The sequence below is a fragment of the Ictidomys tridecemlineatus genome, chromosome 10 (assembly GCF_052094955.1).
Source record: "Ictidomys tridecemlineatus isolate mIctTri1 chromosome 10, mIctTri1.hap1, whole genome shotgun sequence".
Lineage (NCBI taxonomy): Eukaryota > Metazoa > Chordata > Mammalia > Rodentia > Sciuridae > Ictidomys > Ictidomys tridecemlineatus.
The window spans coordinates 132,291,294-132,310,415 of NC_135486.1; the positions used below are offsets into that span (position 1 = coordinate 132,291,294).

Below are 19,122 nucleotides of genomic sequence, written 5' to 3' on the forward strand. Positions count from 1 at the left end.
GATTTTCTAATTTTACCAGCTTAATGCTTTGACTCTGTTTAAATTTTTTGCATTATCTTTCCATGGTTAGTTACTGAGAATTTAGCCAGAGTTTTAGAAGCTATCAAAATCGGCAATAAGGGGTCTGGGGTTGTGGCTCAGCGGTAGAGCATTCGCCTAGTCTGTGCGAGGCCTTGGGTTTGTTTGATCCTCATCGCCACATAAAAATAAATAAATAAAATAAAGGTATTGTGTCCAACTGCAACTAAAAAACAGTATTAAAAATAGGCAATAAAAATTAGAATTTATAGTTTATTCTATAGACTATCTTAGGCATTTTTCACTCATTGATAGAGTAAAATTACTGTTGTGCTAGAAATTTAGAACTTTTTATGATATATTAGTATAGATGACAGTTGTCTTTTAGTAGTATGTTTCTTTTTGTACCTTAGCTAGGTTAATCCTTTTTTGAGTCTTAGCTTCCAGCTGTTTATGTACTTGATTAATTCAGATCCCAGTAATCTGGCTTCATCAGAAACAGTGATTTTAAGCTAGTGCTACATTTTTGCTTTTCCATTTAGAGTGGCTAAATGTGGTAGGCAATATAAGACATGAAATGCTGAATTATTAAAAGTAAATGATGTATTTTACTATATTTTATATCTTTAACTGTACAGAAAGCTTTTGTGTGTGTGTGTGTGTGTGTGTGTGTGTGTGTGTGTGTAGGGGGGGCTGGGAATTAGACCCAGGGAATCCTGCATGTTAGGTAGGGGCTCTACCACTGAGGTACCTCCCCAGCCCAAGAAAGGCATTTCTTTTAAAGTCAGGTTTTTGAGGTATAATTTACATGCTGTATAGTTCTTTCAGTTTTGACAAATGCATATAGTAGTGTAACTACTACCGCCACAACCAAACTATAGCCATTCCCCCCAAATTTCCTTGTGTCCTTTTGTACAAGTCAGTTTTTACCTATCCCAGGTCATTTTTTTTTTTTTCTTTTCAAGAAAGTCACAGATGGGGGAAGGGGGTAGGTAACTTTGGTGCACATTCCTGAGCCTGAAGCAGGAGGATTGCAAGTTCAAGATAAGCTTCAGCAAATTAGCAAGGCCCTAATTAAATTAGGGAGACCCTGTCTTAAAATAAAAAATAAAAGGGCTGTGGGTGTAGCTTAGTGGTTGAGTGTCCTTGAGTTCAATTCCCAGTAACACCCCCCTTCCAAAAAGGTCATGATTAAGTTTTTTTTTTAATTATTGTAAATGCACATAAATTTACTACTTTTAAATTTATTGATATTAAGTACATTCATGATGTTGCACAATCTTCAATACAGTCTAGTTCCAGAACTACTATTGTTCCCAAATGAAAACCCTGTACCCATTAAGAATTCACTCCTCATTTTCTTTCTCCCAATCCCTGATAAACACAGTCCTACCTTATCTATTTACCTATTCATGTAAATGGAAGCATATAATGTATGTTCTTTTGTGTCTAGCTTGTTTCACTTAGTCTAATGTTTCAGGTTCACCCATGTTGTAGAATGTGCCAGTACTTCATTCTTTTTATAGCTAAATAATAATCCATTGTATAGATATACTACATTTGTTTACTATTCTTCTGTTAAGAGACACGTGTTCTCTCCCTCTTGACTAATGCAGAGGAGATTTGTGTTCAAATTTCTATTTGAACACTTGTTTTCAGTCCTTTTGGGCATATAACTAGGACTGAATTTGTTGGGTTACATGGTAATTCTCTGTTGAGCTTTTTGAAAGATGGCCAACATGATTTCTAATTTCTAAAGTGACTTTGTGATTTTACATACCAACCGGCAATGTCAGAAGGCTCTAGTTCTTCCACATCTTCACAAAAACCTGTTGTTTTCTATTTTGTTTTAAGCTATGATTATATTGGTGGATGTGAAGTGTTTTCTCCTAGTGGTTTTGATTCGCATTCCCCAAATCACTAATAGGTTGAACATCTTTTTATGTGCTTATTGGCCACTTGTATATCTTTTTTTTTTTTTTGAGAAATGATAATTCAAGTGTTTTTTCTCTTTTAAAATTTTTGTTATTTTACCTTTTTGTTGAGCTATGACTTCTTCATATGTTTTGGATACTAGGCCTGTATAAGATGTCTGATGCACATATTTTCTTTGATTTTTGTGAGTTGTCTTTTTACTCCCTTGATAGTGTCCTTTGTACAAAAGTAAGGTTTAAAAATGCATATTATGTAGATTTTAAAAACTCAGAATACATTTAAATATATTGATGGGGCTGCCCCTTTATATTTCTGGCCTCTTTTCTAACTTAAAAGAGAAAACTTTTTCTTAAACAATCATAATGGCTTTGGAACTACCACCAATCGTCTACTTTCCTATCCTTTACTCTGCTTTCCATACAGCAGCTTTTATGTTCAATTCTCCTGAAAGTGATTGGCATAAAGTAGTACTTTCTGCCTTCAGTAGTAAGGTGTCAAGCAAGAGAGCAATTTTTTTTTTTTTTTTTTGCAAGAGAGCAAATTGAAACTAGTGTGTAACTACAAGACTCTGAACCAGTATGGGACACATTTTGTGTGCTCTGAGTTTGGCAAATGAATTAAGTGATGAGATTTCTTCTGAAACTGCAGAGCATTTTATATCCCTTATTTAATTAACAGCTTATACAAGCTAACTTATTTTTATGTTCTGTGAGGGTTGGAACCATCTCAGTTCTTCTTTTGGATTTTTTTCTAGTCCTGGGGATCAAAGGTCTTGTGCATACTAAGGCAAGTGCTATAGCACTGAAATATACCCCAAGCCCAAAAATGATTTTGATAGAAGGTTTTGAAGAGGAAATGTGGGTTGCAAGTTGAATTTTATAGAAAAGTTAGTGGCATGTTAGGCTCATAACTGAATTCGAGTGGAGAGAAAGGTCTCAATGAAAATGGGCAATTGTTTAGTCAGTAAATAATTTTGTATGCCGCCTAGGCAGTGGGGAACAATAATAAGCAAAGCTAACAGGTCCCCCTGCCCTTGCAGTGTTTTACAGTATTGTAAAAGAACACAGTTAAATGAATGTTTCAAATGATGTAAGAGGTAAGGGAAACTGTTAGGCTCTCTGATGGAGCATATATATGTAGCAGATACTCTGAGTCAACTTCAGGAATCAGAAGATTTCCCAAAAAAGTTGAGGCATGAGGGATAAAAAGAAAGCTAGGGTTGGTGAGGGGCCATGGCAATGCTATTTGAGGCTGGCAGAGACGGAGCAAGGTGAGTCTAGGCATTGAAAAATTAGAATGCATGGGGTATAGAATTACAAGACATGATTGGTAGAGATTTAGTTGAAAAGTGAAGCAAAGTATATAGGATGATAAGGGCCAGTGGGAGAAATATTTTTGTGCAGTGTGCCAGAAAGATGGGCCAGACATGATGTGCCGGTGGGGTACATACTACCGTCAGCATGGATTGCAGGGGCGGATGCAAATGGAAAGGATCTCTACAGGGCTAGAGAATAGGCTTTAAAAGATTCCACGATTTGCTGGCTTGATAGAAGAAACTAAAGGGGCCTGAAAAAGTAGGACCAGAAAGGGAAGAATCCATTTGCCTCACACTGTTAGGATCTGACAGGTTATTGGGAAAAAAATTTAAAAGTAGGTTTTTCATTCTGCCTGTGTCCTTCCACAAGTCACCTTTGTGCAATGGCCAAACTGCTCAACCCTACTCAGCGGCTCTGAGAAGGCTGCTGAGAGGATGAATAGATTGAGGCCGGAAATATATCTTGGATTTAGCAACTTGGAAGTCAAGTGGGATTTGCCAAAGATCAGTGATGCAGAAGTTGGACCAGTGTGGGTTAAGAAGCTAGAAGAGGTGAAGAAATGCGCATGTGGAGTAGAGACAACTCTATTACCTTGACCCAAAGAACTAAGGCAGGTTGTTGAGATGGAGGGGCATGTGGGCTTGATGGAGTTTTTCTGTTTTTGCTTCTTACATACTTCTGTGGTTTTTAATGAGAGAGATTAGGAAATTTTACATTTAAGGAGAGGATTTAGCTCTGTGGGAAAAGTAGATTCCTTAGGAGCAAGTATTTGAGAGAAGGTGGAAGCAGATGGAGTCCTAATTGAGGCCTAGAATTGGGTGCAGATAGGTATGTTATCTTTTTTTCCCCCTTGGTGAAGTAGAATGTGAGGGAGTTTGTGGGTGTGAGAATGTGGATGTTAGGTGGATATTTTGGAACTAAGAATGGGGAAGGTCTGAACAGTGTATGTGGAGCATGCATTGGAGGGCCGAGGAATGTGGTACTTACCAGTGAATCACAGAATTGGGCTTATTCAGGGTTGAGTTTTGCAGGATTGGTGTGAGAACAGTTATAAAGAGAATTAAATTAATTGGGTGTTATTGAAATGATAGGACTACAAAATCTAATAACCTGGTGAAGAACCAAAAGACTCCTTAGACTGGAAGAAAGTCCAATTCACTGGAATGAAAGTCCAGATTCATTGAGAATGGTATTGAGAGAGAGTGAGTAAGGCAAACTGAAAAAAACCCATGGAATTTTAGAGATAAGAAGGCCACAGCAGCTGTTTCGACCTTGGCAGAAATAGTTTGGGGGTTCCAAAGACCACTGTTGGGTTGAATATTTCACCAGGACTGCTAGAAGGACTCACAGATATTATTATCTCATGGATACAGTTTATTGCTACTGAAAGATTCATATTAAAATCAGACCTGACTAAAGGGCACATAGGCCTTCCCGGTATGACGTTTATGATTAGCCTTTCCCTGTGGAACTGGGAACAGTGTTACTTTCCTGTTGCTACTGATGTGTGATCATACTAATGGAGTATTGCCCTCTGGCAAGCTTGCTCAACCTTTGTGTCCAGAGTTTTTTGGAGGCTTCTTGGCTGACTGCCCTACAGCTAACCTTAGTCTTTAGCCCCTCTGGAGGTTTAGTTGATCCTTGTGACTTAAAGCTACCACCATAAATTGCATTGTTAGACTTTTTGGTGTGGCTCAAAGCCCTCAGGTGGACAAGGTCCCCTGTAATAATAGGCTTGGCATTTTAAGAGTTTAGAGATTACCTTCTAGAAGTCATAGGTAAAAAGCCAGAACTTTCTTATCTCTCTGCAGTGGTTATTTATGAGTTTTATTCTGAATAAAAATTGTCAACAGTTCATAAATGGATAATTTAAGATTTGGTATTATACTCACTTAAGACTTAGGTAGCTGAGGAAGTTTAACCAAAAAATTATATTAACTTAATATTTTAATATTGCAAAACTGTGATGCAAACAAATTTACAATTAAAATTTTGACATGATCTAAATTATTATATTTGAGCCTAAAATTTTCAGTGAGAAGTGTTTTGTATAATGAAGACTCTGAGCCTCACAAATGAATTTTTAGTCATAAACTCCTGTAGTGCAGCTTTTCAATGTAAAAGTGATACAAGGCCCAAGGTTATGCATAGTTTGGCCTTTCCTCTTATCCCTCATGAAAACATGTCTGAATCCAGGTGAGTAAGAGACATTATAAAGATAACACTGGATTTATTTTTACAATGTAAATAATTTTCAAGTAGTATCAACTGTTAGTATAAAAATTTCCAGTGTGTCCTACAGCTGCTCTGTGACAGTGATACTATCTTTGAGTATCATTGCTTTAGAGAATAAATGCGTTCCTACCTCTTCAGCTTTAGTGCAAATCTCATTTCCTGGTTTATGTCTGTTACAAATTAGAAGTCACTTCAAGTGTGAAAACCCTTAATAAGCCCAGGTAAAAACAACTTGAAGTAACATGATGCTTATTCCAGTGGCACTACTGGTGTGGTGTTTGCATCAAGTCATTTTGGGGTGCTTTACAGAAATGCTTCCTGATAGGAAATTCCCTGACTTCATGTTTCAGAGATGGCTTTCTTGGGAGGGTGGGGTTTGTTCTTTCTATTGCTGGGCCACAAGACCATTTAGCCAGGAGATACTATCCCTAAATACTTGATGTGAGGTCTGAGTATTTGGGTCATTTAAAATGAATGACTTCCTAGATTCATTACGTTTCTGTATATTGAATATAACTAAAATGAGTGGTAACTATATATTTGCATGTGATTTGTTTGCTAGAGTTAACTTTTAAATTCCTTTATGTACCAGAATTTTTGGTTGCCACCTTAAGCCTCTTTATCCTGTAGGGCCCAGAGTGGCTTTTCCTCTCAATTTTTGCTTCAACATATGAACCCAAGGGGACCATAGTTCAACTAAAAACACCTAACTCATGAATGATATTTGCTTCATGTTTGAACAACAAATGTTTTAACCCACTGTCTTCACTAATATTGTAACTACTGTCTTACAGATTGACTTGATGCAAAACATCACAAAGGCTCCATATTATACAGTATGCGATTTTTGAGGTATGAGCTTTAGAAACTTACCTCTCATGTGGCATGTACATCAGGCTTTAACTTCAGTTTTATCATTTTGGGGAAATTTATGCATTTCTTCTTTTTTTTTCCCTCTTCATAATATTTTTAGAGTATTAAAGGGACTTTGGGCACATTTTTGGATCCTTGCTTGGATTCTTAGCCCTAATAGATAAATTTTCTTTTTCCACTACTTTGAGACACTAATTCTGGCAGATGATAGCTTTTTCAGCCCTTCTAACTAACTAGCTTAACATTTATTCCTGCCTCTTGGAGTTCAAATCTGCATTTTCTATTTTGTGTCTTTGATTGTCTCATTTTAAGTGCTCATTTCCGTTTTTTAACAGTTTTCTGTTTATTGGACTGGGATGATCTTGTTGGTCTAACAGCCTAACATTGATAGTTTTTGAGACCCAAGCAGTCTAAATATTATAAAAATAGAGATTTCATATAATGCTGTGCTTTGGGGTTCAGAATATTTATGACCTAAATTCTGGTTGGAAATGTTTTGATCGATTTGTATTAAAAGAACTTGGCGTCTAGGCAGTTTTTAGGCAGCTCTGAGTCAGTGATTATAGTGAATTTTTTTGTTGTTGTATTTTTGAAAACCCTAATTGTTGGGTCAAAAAAAAAAATCTTCTTATAACTCATGGGATTTTTTAAAAAAATAATTTTTAAATTGTAGGTGGACACAATACCTTTATTGTATTTATTTATATGTAGTGCTGAGGATCTAACCCAGGGTCTCACACGTGCTAGGTGAGCGCTCTACCACTGAGCCACAACCCCAGCCCACTCATGGGATTTATACCTAGTATTTCTAGCAAATTGGGAAGATGCTCCTGGATTTATACATTTAGTTTGAAATCAGATTCATACTAGTTAGAAATTTGTTGATAGTGGTAAATTGCTTAATTTCTTCAGTGAAAATTTTAAAATAAGTTTTTGTATAGTGTAAAAACTTTTGCTTCTGTTCACACACTCATGAACTGCTTATACATTGTCTATTATGCAGCTAACCTTGAGTTTATTTTTTATTGTTATTATAGTAACTCTTAATGTACTCTATAAGCTAAAGTATTTAAAAATTCATTATCTTGTTTAAGCCTCACAATAAACTTAGATAACTGTTAGCCCCCATTTTATGCAAGAGACAACCAAGGCCTAGAGATGAAGTAATTTGTGCAGAGGCACATGTACCTTTTTAGTGTTGGAGCTGGGATTTGAGCCCATGTCTTTTTTTAACTTGTGTTCTCTACTGCCTTATGTTACTACTATGTCACCAAAAATTATATAGATATTTAACTCTTAATAGTTAGTTAGTATAGATGATGATGAAAACAGGAAATGAAGTCATGTTTAAGTATTGGTAGACTTCAGTTATCTTTGTATTTCAGAATTAATCTTGTTATTTTATTTGTTCATTTTTTAAAAATTTTTTTAATTATTATTATTTTTTAATATTTATTTCTTAGTTCTCGGCAGACACAACATCTTTGTTGGTATGTGGTGCTGGGGATCGAACCCGGGCCGCACGCATGCCAGGCAAGCGCGCTACCGCCTGAGCCACATTCCCAGCCCCTATTTGTTCATTTATTAATAGCTTTTCTAGGTTGTGTTAGGTGTCATTTATATAGAATTCAAAGCCTGTCATAAAAACTTATGAGCTCCCTTTTTATTCTTTTTTTAAAAAATATATATATTTTTAAATGTAGTTGAACACAATATCTTTATTTTATTTATTTATTTTTACGTGGTGCTGTGGATCGAACCCAGGGCCTTGAATGTGTTAGGCTAGCACTCTAGTCCTGAGCCACAACCCCAGCCCCTCCCATTTTATTTCAGAAAGTAATGATATGTATATTATGGTTTATTACAGATGTGCCTTTTTTTTTTTTTTTTTTTTTTGATGTCCCCAGTACTGAGGACTGAACCCAGGAGCATTCTACTAGAGCTGCATCTGCAGTCCTTTAAAAAATTTTTTTTTTTTTTTTTTTTTTTTTTTTAAATTTTGAGACAGTCTTGCTAAGTTTCCTGGTCTGGCCTTGAGCTTGAGATCCTCCTGCTTTAGCCCCTTGAGTAGCTGGGATGATTACAAGCATGTGCCACCAGGCCTGGTCTTATAACTGTATGTTGATTATGCTATTTTTAGATACATGGAGAATGTCTTTTCATTAGTTGAAAAAAGTTCTTAGGTGCCATGGAGTGTTAATGTTTACTGATTTAGTATACTTAGAAAATATACACATATATTTTTTCTTGAAATTCCATAGATTTTATTTTCCCATGTTTTGATACTTAGCTTTGTCTAAAAACAAGTGAACTTTGAATATTTGAAAAAGATATCTATTAATTAGAGCTATATTTTAATTAGCTAGGCTGTAGAATTTTAGTAAGTTTCAGGTTAAAAGCCTTTACAATGCTTTTAGACTTGTACCAGCATGCACCTGTGGTCTGCAGTGATTGTAATAATCAGGCTAAGGTGTCCAGCTGATTGAGCTTATGCAGTTTCATGTTAAGTATTTTTGCGGATGGGAGCAAGGAAGGATAATAAACTAAATGAAATATGTGTACAAGCTATCATTTTTACACATGGGAGTATTAGAATAGTTTCTTCCCTTACCAGTATCCTAAACTTTTCCAAAATGATTGTAGATTCAGAAGATGTTTTAAATAAATATAGAAGTGACCTCCCCTCCCTCAATATTGGGATTGTACTCAGGGGCACTCATTGAGCTACATCCCCAGCCCTTTTTATATTTTATTTTGAGACAGGATCTCTTGAAGTTGCCGAGGGCCTCATCACTAAGTTGCTGAGGCTGGCTTTGAACTTATGATCCTCTTGCCTCAGCCTCCTGAGTTGCTGGGATTATAGGTGTGCGCAACCATGCCCGGCCAGAAGTGATTTTTTTTTTCTTCCAGGAGAAAATCGTAGGAGAACAACTATTTATTTGTATTTTTTTCACATGCTACCAAAAAAAAAAATTTTTTTTTTGTTTTCTTTCGTGACATTTTTGTGATTGATAGTTGGAAGAATTAAGATTCATGAGAAATTTTGTTAGCTTTGTTCTCTTTTTTGCTGATGAGGCAATGAAGGCATAGAGCAGACGAGCAGATACTTGTGCAAAAGGATGCTAATTTTACCCTGGGCTATACCACTTGTTTGTTAATATCTGAGGATCAAGTATTATTTTAAATAATGCTTATGTAGGTTATGGACCACGGCATTCAGATTCAGATTTATTGGATTCCATATACTCTTCATTTTCTTAAAACTTTGTTTTCTCCCTTTTTGTAATTTAATTGGTATTCTTTACAGTTAAGACATCTTCAGTGAGGTCTTTGATATTACAGTGCATAAACATAATCTTATTTTGCAGCTAATGTGTTCTTTGTCCTATTTGAGCTTGCTTTCAAATATCATTCTGTGTTTTCCCACCACATAATTAAGGATTCAGTTGAGAGTTTAGGACACATTGATAGAATACTTTTAAATATGTAGTAGTCAGTCAACACATTGTCCCTGCCTCATGTGCTTCCAGTGGTTTTTATTTGTATGATTGAAAAAGACTGAATTTTTTTTGTAGTTGTTTTTACTGATTAACTCTTAATCAGTTTAGGAAGAATTGTGTGTGTGTGTGTGTGTGTTTTTTTTTTTTTAAGACCAAGTATTACTAAGTTGCCTAGATTGGTCTCTAACTTGTGATCCTCCTGCCTCGATCTTCCCAGTTGCTGTAATTACAGGCAGGTACCACCACACCCAGTTTAGGAAGAATTACTTTTTTTTAAAAAAAAATTTTAATTATAGATGGACACAATACCTTTATATATTTTTACATGGTGCTGAGGATCGAACCCAGTGCCTTACACATGCAAGACCAGCGCTCTACCACTGAGCCACAACCCCAGCCTTTAGGAAGAATTACTTTTTAAAATCACAATTACTTTTTAAAATCACAGTGTGAGAAAAAAATCCTGGGACAGGAGACTTACAGTGCTAAAACCAGTAAAGTCTAGAGAAAACTAGGATGAATTGCTCACCCTAATTCTGGTAGTCATTCATGTTTCTGAATGGATTTTTAGAATAAAAGACTTAATAACTGGCAATTCATCCATCAATAATTAATCTCTTTCCAGTAGAAAGACTTACTAGTCAAATGAATAAATATATATATTATAATAGTACTGGTTGAATATAAAAGATAAGGAAAAGAGAGTGGCTTGTATAAAAGAAAAATTTATGGTTTTGGTTATTAAAATATTTATTTAAAGTTCTAATCTTATTCTTTTCTGTTTTTACAGAACTGATAGTGCATCAGCCGACCCGGATAATTTAAAATATTCTTCAGCCAGAGATAGGGGTGGTTCTTCCTCTTATGGACTGCAACCTTCAAATTCAGCTGTGGTGTCTCGGCAAAGGCACGATGATACCAGAGTCCATGCTGACATACAGAATGACGAAAAGGGTATATAAATTTTCTTACTTCTAGAGGCATATTTTTAGTTTCTATTCTTTTCTTTTTTTTTTTAACCTACCTGCCTTCCCTTTCCTTCTTTGTTCTTCTCAGCTCTGTTCTGCTATGTTTAAAATACAGTCTTATTTTTAAAAACTTCATAAGTTTATCCACTTCATTATTTTTAAGATTTAAATATTTTAATATACATAAATGCATTGTATATTTGCCAAAATATACAATATTATTATTAAGACTGAAGTTCTTCCACATAGTTTCTCCTCTAGACTTTGAAAATGTTTTTAAACAATGTGCAAAATTTGACTTAATTTAGTTTTCATTTCTTTGCTTATCTTTCATTGAAGGAATTAAAATGGTTTTAAAACCAGCAGCATAGGGAATACTTGGGAGAAACAAAGGTTGGTTGAATTGTGGATGGATAAGAAGATCCTGAACTGTCTGGGACAGAGTGAAACAAAGCACTCTGTTAAAATAAAATAATAAGTTACTCTGCTGTTTTTCAAGGTGGCTACAGTGTCAATGGAGGATCTGGGGAAAATACTTATGGTCGGAAGTCGTTGGGGCAAGAGCTGAGAGTTAACAATGTGACCAGCCCTGAGTTCACCAGTGTTCAGCATGGCAGTCGTGCATTAGCCACCAAAGACATGAGGAAATCACAGGGTAAGGTGGGGAAAGCTGGGACAAACACTTATATATCATCAAAGACTGACATCTCTAACAGGGATGCCTCATTTCTCACCCTAAGCACAAGTTTAAGCTGATTAGTTTACTGTAAGTTGTAAAACATGCAGGTGGCACTTCTTTATGTTTGTTTCCTGTGAACTATTCTTTTCCTACAAAAAAGTTTAGAAGACTGGATAAGATCTTACAGAGTTTCCTTGCTTTTTATGAGTACTGAATGGGTAGTATATATAGCAAGTCTTAAATATAGAGTGGGCCTTTTCTGTTTTTTAATATTTATTTTTTAGTTGTAGTTGGACACAGTACGTTTATTTTATTTATTTATTTTTATGTGGTGCTGAGGATCGAACCCAGGGCCTTGCACGTGCTAGAATAAATTGAGATTTATTGGAATCACTCTTTGGACACTTATATCACTTTTTTTCTCCCTAGTTTGTGGGTGTGTATCTTGGTGAACATCTTTGTACACATAACTTTTTGTTCTTTATTTTATTTATTTATTTTTATAGTTGTAGATTGACAGAATGATTTTATTTATTTTTATGTGTTACTAAGGATCGAACCCAGTACCTCACCCATGCTAGACAAGTGCTCTGTCACAGAGCTATAGCCCCAGCCCTGTTATTTTTTTTGTGTATACTTTAAAATTTTTTTTTCTTTTTTTATGGCACTGGAGGTGGAACCCAGCAGCATTCTACCTTTGAGCTACTTTACATTGCTCAGCCTGGCATTGAGCTTGCACTCTTCCTGCCTTAGCCTTTGAGTATCTGGGATTAAAGGTGTGTGCTGTCATGCCTGGCCAGCATATAGCTTTTTAAAAATGATTTCTCTTGGTACAATTTCAGAAGTAGAGTGGCTGAGCTAAAGGCTATATTGTTAGTAGAGTGAAGCTTTTGATTTAAAATATCCTAGAAGCTAGAATGTGATTCTGAAGGACAGATGAATGAAAAATCCTAAGCAAACAGAATACCTCATTCCAGAGGTCCAAAGAAAGGTTCAGAAACAATTTTCTTTAGGTCCATGCCAAGCTGTTTTCAACATTCTGATAAAAAGAGTGGGTAGCCAGGCATGGTGGTACACTAGTTCAAGACCAGCCTAAGTAACACAGTGAGACCTATCTCAAATAAAAACAGTTAACTACAACAATAAAAAAGAGTTTGTTTTTAAAAGTTAATTTGGTTCAATTCTTCTTCCCCACAGGCTCACCGATATACAGTTTGATGGTTATAGCTTTATAAATAGAGTAGATGTCCCAGATGATAACCTAATGACACTTCAATGTCTATTTTTATTGAATTATTGTATGAGCTAGAGATTTGTAAAAATCTTGTTTCTTTTCCCAGATGGTAGGTTCCCCTTTTGAGAGGGATTACCAATTTTCTTTATACACTTCACAGAAAAATGAAACTGTCACACTGTTTGATGTGGTTTGTTGTTTAGGCTACATGGCTAGTTAGTAAATTAGCACAACTAAAATTTTCTTTAAAAATTTCGTCCTTACATGTATTTTTATTATATTAATATTAGCACTGTTTGAGTGTTTGTGCTTTTTCTTATCATGAAAAAATAAGAGAAGAAGGTTCTGGTTTGTCACTTTTCTAGTGATAGCATGTCTTGCATATGGTTGGTGGTAATTAGACATTTGTTGAACTCCACGTGTGGTTGCAATTTGCCAAGGCCTTGTCTTAGAAAAATGATAGTGTGAATAAGAGGTTTCTTCCAGGGTTTATCTAGATGAGAAACTAAAGCATACAACCTATTTACTTGATCGAGTCATTATCCCTAACTCGTAGAAATCCTTTATCCCCCTTCTCTTTTTTTTTTTTTTGTTGTATTTTATTTTTTGAGATAGGTCTCACTGAGTTCCCTCAGCTGGTCTTGAAGTGTAGTGTACCACCATGCCTGGCTACCCACTCTTTTTTTATCAGAATGTTAAAAACAGCTTGGCATGGACCTAAAGAAAATTATTTCAGAACCTTTCTTTGGACCTTTGGAATGAGGTATTTGGTTTGCTTAAGAGTTTTCATTCGTCTTTCCTTTAGCAATCTTTATTGAGGGTTCATGGATCTGTGTCTAGGCACTCTTGATATAGCTTGATGGATAGAAATGAACAGAATAGTGACAGGAACTGCATTTGTTGTTTCTGAATGAAAAATCTGGAGATGACGGTTTTTGAGGTACTTTAAAATATTTGGGCTATACACTTAGTATGTTTATTTATATTTAGTAGGCAACAAAATGTTTTTGTATTCAGAGCGATCGATGTCTTATTCTGATGAGTCTCGACTGTCGAATCTTCTTCGGAGGATCACCCGGGAAGACGACAGAGACCGAAGACTGGCTACTGTAAAGCAGTTGAAAGAATTTATTCAGCAGCCAGAAAATAAGCTGGTGAGTGCAGTGTGTTTGGAATTGTTGATCATTTCTGTGTTTGTGTAATAAACTAGTTATTACTATCCAGAGCAGTTTCAGAAGGGAAAGGGTTTGTTTCTGAGGGAAAAATAAATGCAGATTTCTATCTCACACTTATCTGGCTTCTGTTATAGAACCTAATGACCCCTAATGTGTAATTTATCTGCTTCTGACAATTGTTGGATCCATATTGATGCCTTCTGCAATAAAGTGCTTTAATTTGGGATGGTGGTTACTATAGTTTGAACTCAGAGGTGCTTAACCACGTAGCCACGTCCCCAGCCCTTTTTTATATTTTACTTAAAGAAGGGTCTCACTGAGCTGCTTAGGGCCTCACTAAGTTCCTAAGGCTAGCTTTGAATTCGTGATCCTCTTTCCTCAGTCTCGAGAGCCGCTGGGGTTACAGGCGTGTGCCACTGTGCCCAGTAGTGCTTTAATTTTTAGCACATTTGTTTTCTTGCATAATTCTGTTGTCCTCCGTTTTTCTTTTGCTATTCCAGAATAGAATATCTGTTTTTCATATGTGAAATGAAGGTACAGCGTACATATTTTTTTTTTTAAAGAGAGAGAGAATTTTTTTTATAGATAGATAGAGAGGAGAGAATTTTATTTTTAATATTTATTTATTTTTTAGTTCTCGGTGGACACAACATCTTTGTTGGTATGTGGTGCTGAGGATCGAACCCGGACCGCACGCACTCCAGGCGAGTGCGCTACCAGTTGAGCCACATCCCCAGCCCGAGAATTTTTTAATGTTTACTTTTTTTAGTTTTTGGCAGACACAACATCTTTGTTTTGTATGTGGTGCTGAGGATCGAACTCGGGCCGCATGCATGCCAGGCAAGCACGCTACCACTTGAGCCACATCCCCAGCCCCATATTTTGTTCTTGTTAGTTTGATTTGTGACCAGGATTAAGGAAATGGAAAAACCCTTTCAAAAACAAAGTTCAGTACAATTAGAAAATTTTATTCATTTAAGTAATTTTATAAAGTTAAATTGATATAGGGCATGAGAAAACTAATAAAAAAATAGTATAGAGAGGCAAAAACAACATTTGGTTCACAGCAGGTTCTTCCTTCCTGCACATTTTATTATGAAAAATTTTAGATGTACAGCAAAGAATTTTACAGTGGACCTCTTACACCCACCATGTTGCCGTTGACATTTGACCATATTACTTTATTGACTTTGTTTTTCTCTTTCCATTGATGATTATGATTGTTTCCAATGGATAAATTCTTTTATAGTCTGAAGGGAAACACGCCATTGCTGTTATATGCTCATTGGGATCTGGGAATAATAAAGAAACTAAGGTACTTCTAATTATAGTTTGGAGTGGAAGATAAGTGAAAACAAACTACAAATGTTATTGTTTAAAGCATAGGAATTAAAAGTTTATTATTTTTTTTAAAGGTATTAGTGAAGCAATTGGATAATATCTTGGCTGCTGTACATGATGTGCTTAATGAAAGGTAAGTTAATATGGTTACATTTAATTGACTTTAAAAAATATACACAGGATACATCACTGACTTTATTTATAATAAACATACTTGATGTTTTATGGAGTCCTTGTGTCATCTTTATCTGTGGTATTTATATGTTACTGTTGTACCAAAGGAATCCACCTAAAAGGGAATATTTTCTAATTTGGCAGTTGGAGTGAACATTGATTTGTGGAATGGTGCACACTCTTAACACAGGCATGAATGAATGGGATTAGATTTTATAAACTAGGGAATTTTGTAACTGCTTAGAGAATGGAGGTAAAAAGGAGATTCCTTCTATGAGCAAAATAGGCAATATTGGAAAGCACCTAGAAAGTAGGAGGTCATAGACCTTGCTTACCTTTTCATAGTTTTATTTTATGTAGTTGCTTATCAATATTATGGGTAAATTAATGATATTGTCCCTTTAAATTTATTTTTATTTTTTAGATATTATATACTTAGCTTACCATTTCCCATTTTTATAATCCTTACATATTGAATAATATAAGTAATGGAGTTACTTATATTGTGTTTTTTCATTTGTTACTGCTGTTTTCTGTGAATCATTTAGTTTGAAATGGAATTTGAAGCCTGAATTTTAGTCCTTCTGAGCCTTTACTTACAATTTGTTAATAATTGATTTTGTAAAAGAAAATGTAATGTCTGACAAAGATACTTTTGAGCACTAAAGAATAAAAAGAATACAGTATTTAGATTTGTAAAATTTCAGCCTTTTATGTAATTTGAACTTTAATGAAAGAATTTAAATTTTAAAAAATATCTGAGACATTCTTTGTAAGATGTGTCATTCTTGTCATCTTTGAAGTCTTATGCCTTTTATATGTGTTTTATTTTGTTTGCTTTAAAATCAACAGTAGCAAATTGCTTCAGGAATTGAGACAGGAGGGAGCTTGCTGTCTTGGCCTTCTTTGTGCTTCTTTAAGCTACGAGGCTGAGAAGATCTTCAAATGGATTTTTAGTAAATTTAGCTCATCTGCAAAAGATGAAGTTAAACTCCTCTACTTATGTGCCACCTACAAAGCATTGGAGACTGTAGGAGAAAAGAAAGCCTTTTCATCTGTAATGCAGGTAAGGATGAGGGGGGAAAACAAGTGAAGTGCTTGGGAAAAAAATTGACCTTAAAATGTCCTTGTAGGGGAGCATAAGGAAAGGAAACAGAATGGGACTTATCTACTGGTTGTAAACAGGATGTAAATGAGATTTTTCTTTCTGAGTTTGGGTAAAGGGTACATAGTAAAGATAGTTAAAGTAAGTTTTAAAAATTTTGTCGTTTCGCTTTTTAGAAACTTTCCTTTGAAGTTACTTAATGCTAGCATGATCTACAGATTCGAAAGTACGAACTCCAACCAGGAGAGTTGGAAGGAGTGGGCCTCACATTTTTTGAGGGAGACAGAAGCTAAACATTACACCTTGTTTCTAAGGCTTTTTAGGCTTGATAAAATGTCAAAAATTCTTAATCCAAGTGATCTAAAAACTTTTTTATATAAAAGAATACTAGCTTAGTTTTATTTTACTTTTGTGTATCTGAACGTATTAAAGGTTGTTCTGGGCTGAGGCTGTAGCTCAGTGGTAGAGTGCTCACTTAGCACATGTGAGACACTGGGCTCGATCCTCAGCACCACATTAAAAAAGAAGAAAGAAAGAAAGAAAAATATTGTGTGTCCACCTACAACTAAAAAAAAATATATATATATATATATATATTTATTTTAAAAAGCTAGTTCTCAATTTATCTGTTTTTTTTTTTTTAAAGGCAATACCAGGGATCGAACCCAAGGGATGTGCTCTATCACTGAGATCTGTCCCTGTCCCTTTTATTTTCTGAGACAGAGTCTCACCAGGTTGACCATGCTATCCTGGAACTTGTGGTCTTCCTGCCTCAGCCTCCTGAGTAGTTGGGATTATAGGCGTGTGCCACCATGCCTGGCCTCAATTTAGTTTTCAGCAAGTTTTTAATTAAAATTTTGTTGAGGTAATGTTTTTATAATTAGAGTTTTGGTTTTTAGAGTATATGACATTTTTTATTTGCTTTTTTAGTTTATTTTCATTTTTATAAAGAGATATAAGGAATAATTCTGCTTTTTGAAAATTATCTTTTTCCCTAGTTATAGAAGTTCTTAGCACAATTTTAGGAATGTTTCAAATAATTATCTGTAACTAAAGAGTATAACATGGGCTGGGGATGTGGCTCAAGCGGTAGCGCGCTCGCCTGGCATGCGTGCGGCCCGGGTTCGATCCTCAGCACCACATACAAACAAAGACGTTGTGCCCGATGAAAACTACAAAAAAATAAATATTTAAAAAAAAAATTCTCTCTCTAGTTAGGCAGGAAAAAAAAGTCTAAAAAAAAAAAAAGAGTATAACATAAAGTTGGGCTTATTTTACACGCAGCCTTTATATTATGAATATTTCCTAACTATGTATTTTGAAAAATTTCAAATCTTCAGGAGAACATTTAGACCAGTAAATACCCATATATACTTCCTCTAGATTTCTCATGTATTAGCTTTTTTTTTTTTGGGTACTGGAGATTAAACTCAGAGTCTTATCCATGCTACTAATCCTACCACTGAGCTACATTCCCCAGCCCCCACTTATTAATGCTATAGTTGTTTTATTTCTACAATTTTTTTTTTGGGGGGGGTGATTGAACCCAGGGTGCTGTGCATGCTAGGCAGGCACCCTATTACTGAGCTACATCTCTGGTTCTTTCTATCTTTATTTTGAGATAGGTTCTCTTTAAATTGTGTAGGTTGACCTCAAATTTGCAATTCTTCTGCCTCAGCTTCTGTACTAGCTGGGATTATACGCATGCGCCACAGTTCCTGGTGCTCTGACACTTATAAACACATGTGATATACGTACACAACACTTTTTAGGTGAACCATTTGAAGATAAATTATACTCATGACAATTCACACCATGTTTCTTTCAGTATCCATCTCCTATGAATTAGGCAGTCTGTGTAACAGCAATATTATATAAGAAAATGAGTTTTTATTACATACATAGTCTATAATTCAGATTTCTGTAATTGTTCCTTTTATGTGTGAAGGGGTGTACTGGGGAATGAGCACCAGGGGATTCTACCTTGAGTTACAGACCCACCTCTTCTTATTTAGTTTTTTTTTTTTTTTTTTTTAATTTTTAATATTTATTTTTTAGTTCTCGGCGGACACAACATCTTTGTTGGTATGTGGTGCTGAGGATCGAACCCGGGCCGCACGCATGCCAGGCGAGCGCGCTACCGCTTGAGCCACATCCCCAGCCCCTTATTTAGTTTTTAAGAAAAGGTCTTTCTTGCTAAGTTGCTTAGGACCTTGTTAAGTTGCTGAGACTGACCTTGTACTTGAGATCCTTCTGCTTTGGCCTCCTAAGTCATTGGGATTATAAATGTGCACTACAGTGTTTGGCTACAGTTGCTCATAAGATGCCTTTTAGAGCTATCTGATCCAAGACCAATTCAAAAGACAAGTGTTATCTTTGGTGATATGCCTTTTTATTCTTGATTTATGTTCTCCATATCTTTTTGTGTGGAGCAGTATGATTTACTTTTTAAGTTTGTCATCTTATTTTTTAATGATTCAAGTCAAAGTTTCATTCTGATTGTTGCATCACACCAGATGGTGAATAGTATACAGTTGATATGTTAGTTGGATAGCACATAGATATTAGT

The 19,122-nt window shown here is 35.4% G+C and overlaps 1 protein-coding gene across 7 annotated transcripts in view; it reads left to right on the plus strand.

The window, feature by feature from the left end:
* The window catches only part of Smg1 (SMG1 nonsense mediated mRNA decay associated PI3K related kinase), a 100,311-nt gene that overhangs the window by 13,360 nt on the left and 67,829 nt on the right, over positions 1-19,122 (plus strand). For 4 of the 7 annotated variants that reach the window (XR_013427036.1, XM_078024298.1, XM_078024301.1 and 1 more), the window contains exons 2-6: positions 10,668-10,831; positions 11,345-11,500; positions 13,749-13,912; positions 15,349-15,407; positions 16,301-16,514. Coding sequence is in view for 6 of the 7 variants with exons in the window: in XM_078024298.1 (XP_077880424.1) it covers positions 10,668-10,831; positions 11,345-11,500; positions 13,749-13,912; positions 15,349-15,407; positions 16,301-16,514 (757 nt within the window). In the remaining variant the exon portion in view is untranslated. Of the gene's footprint in view, positions 1-6,298; positions 6,357-10,667; positions 10,832-11,344; positions 11,501-13,748; positions 13,913-15,348; positions 15,408-16,300; positions 16,515-19,122 lie in introns of all 7 variants that reach the window. The other 3 variants (XM_078024299.1, XM_078024302.1, XM_078024300.1) reach the window with 2 other exon arrangements.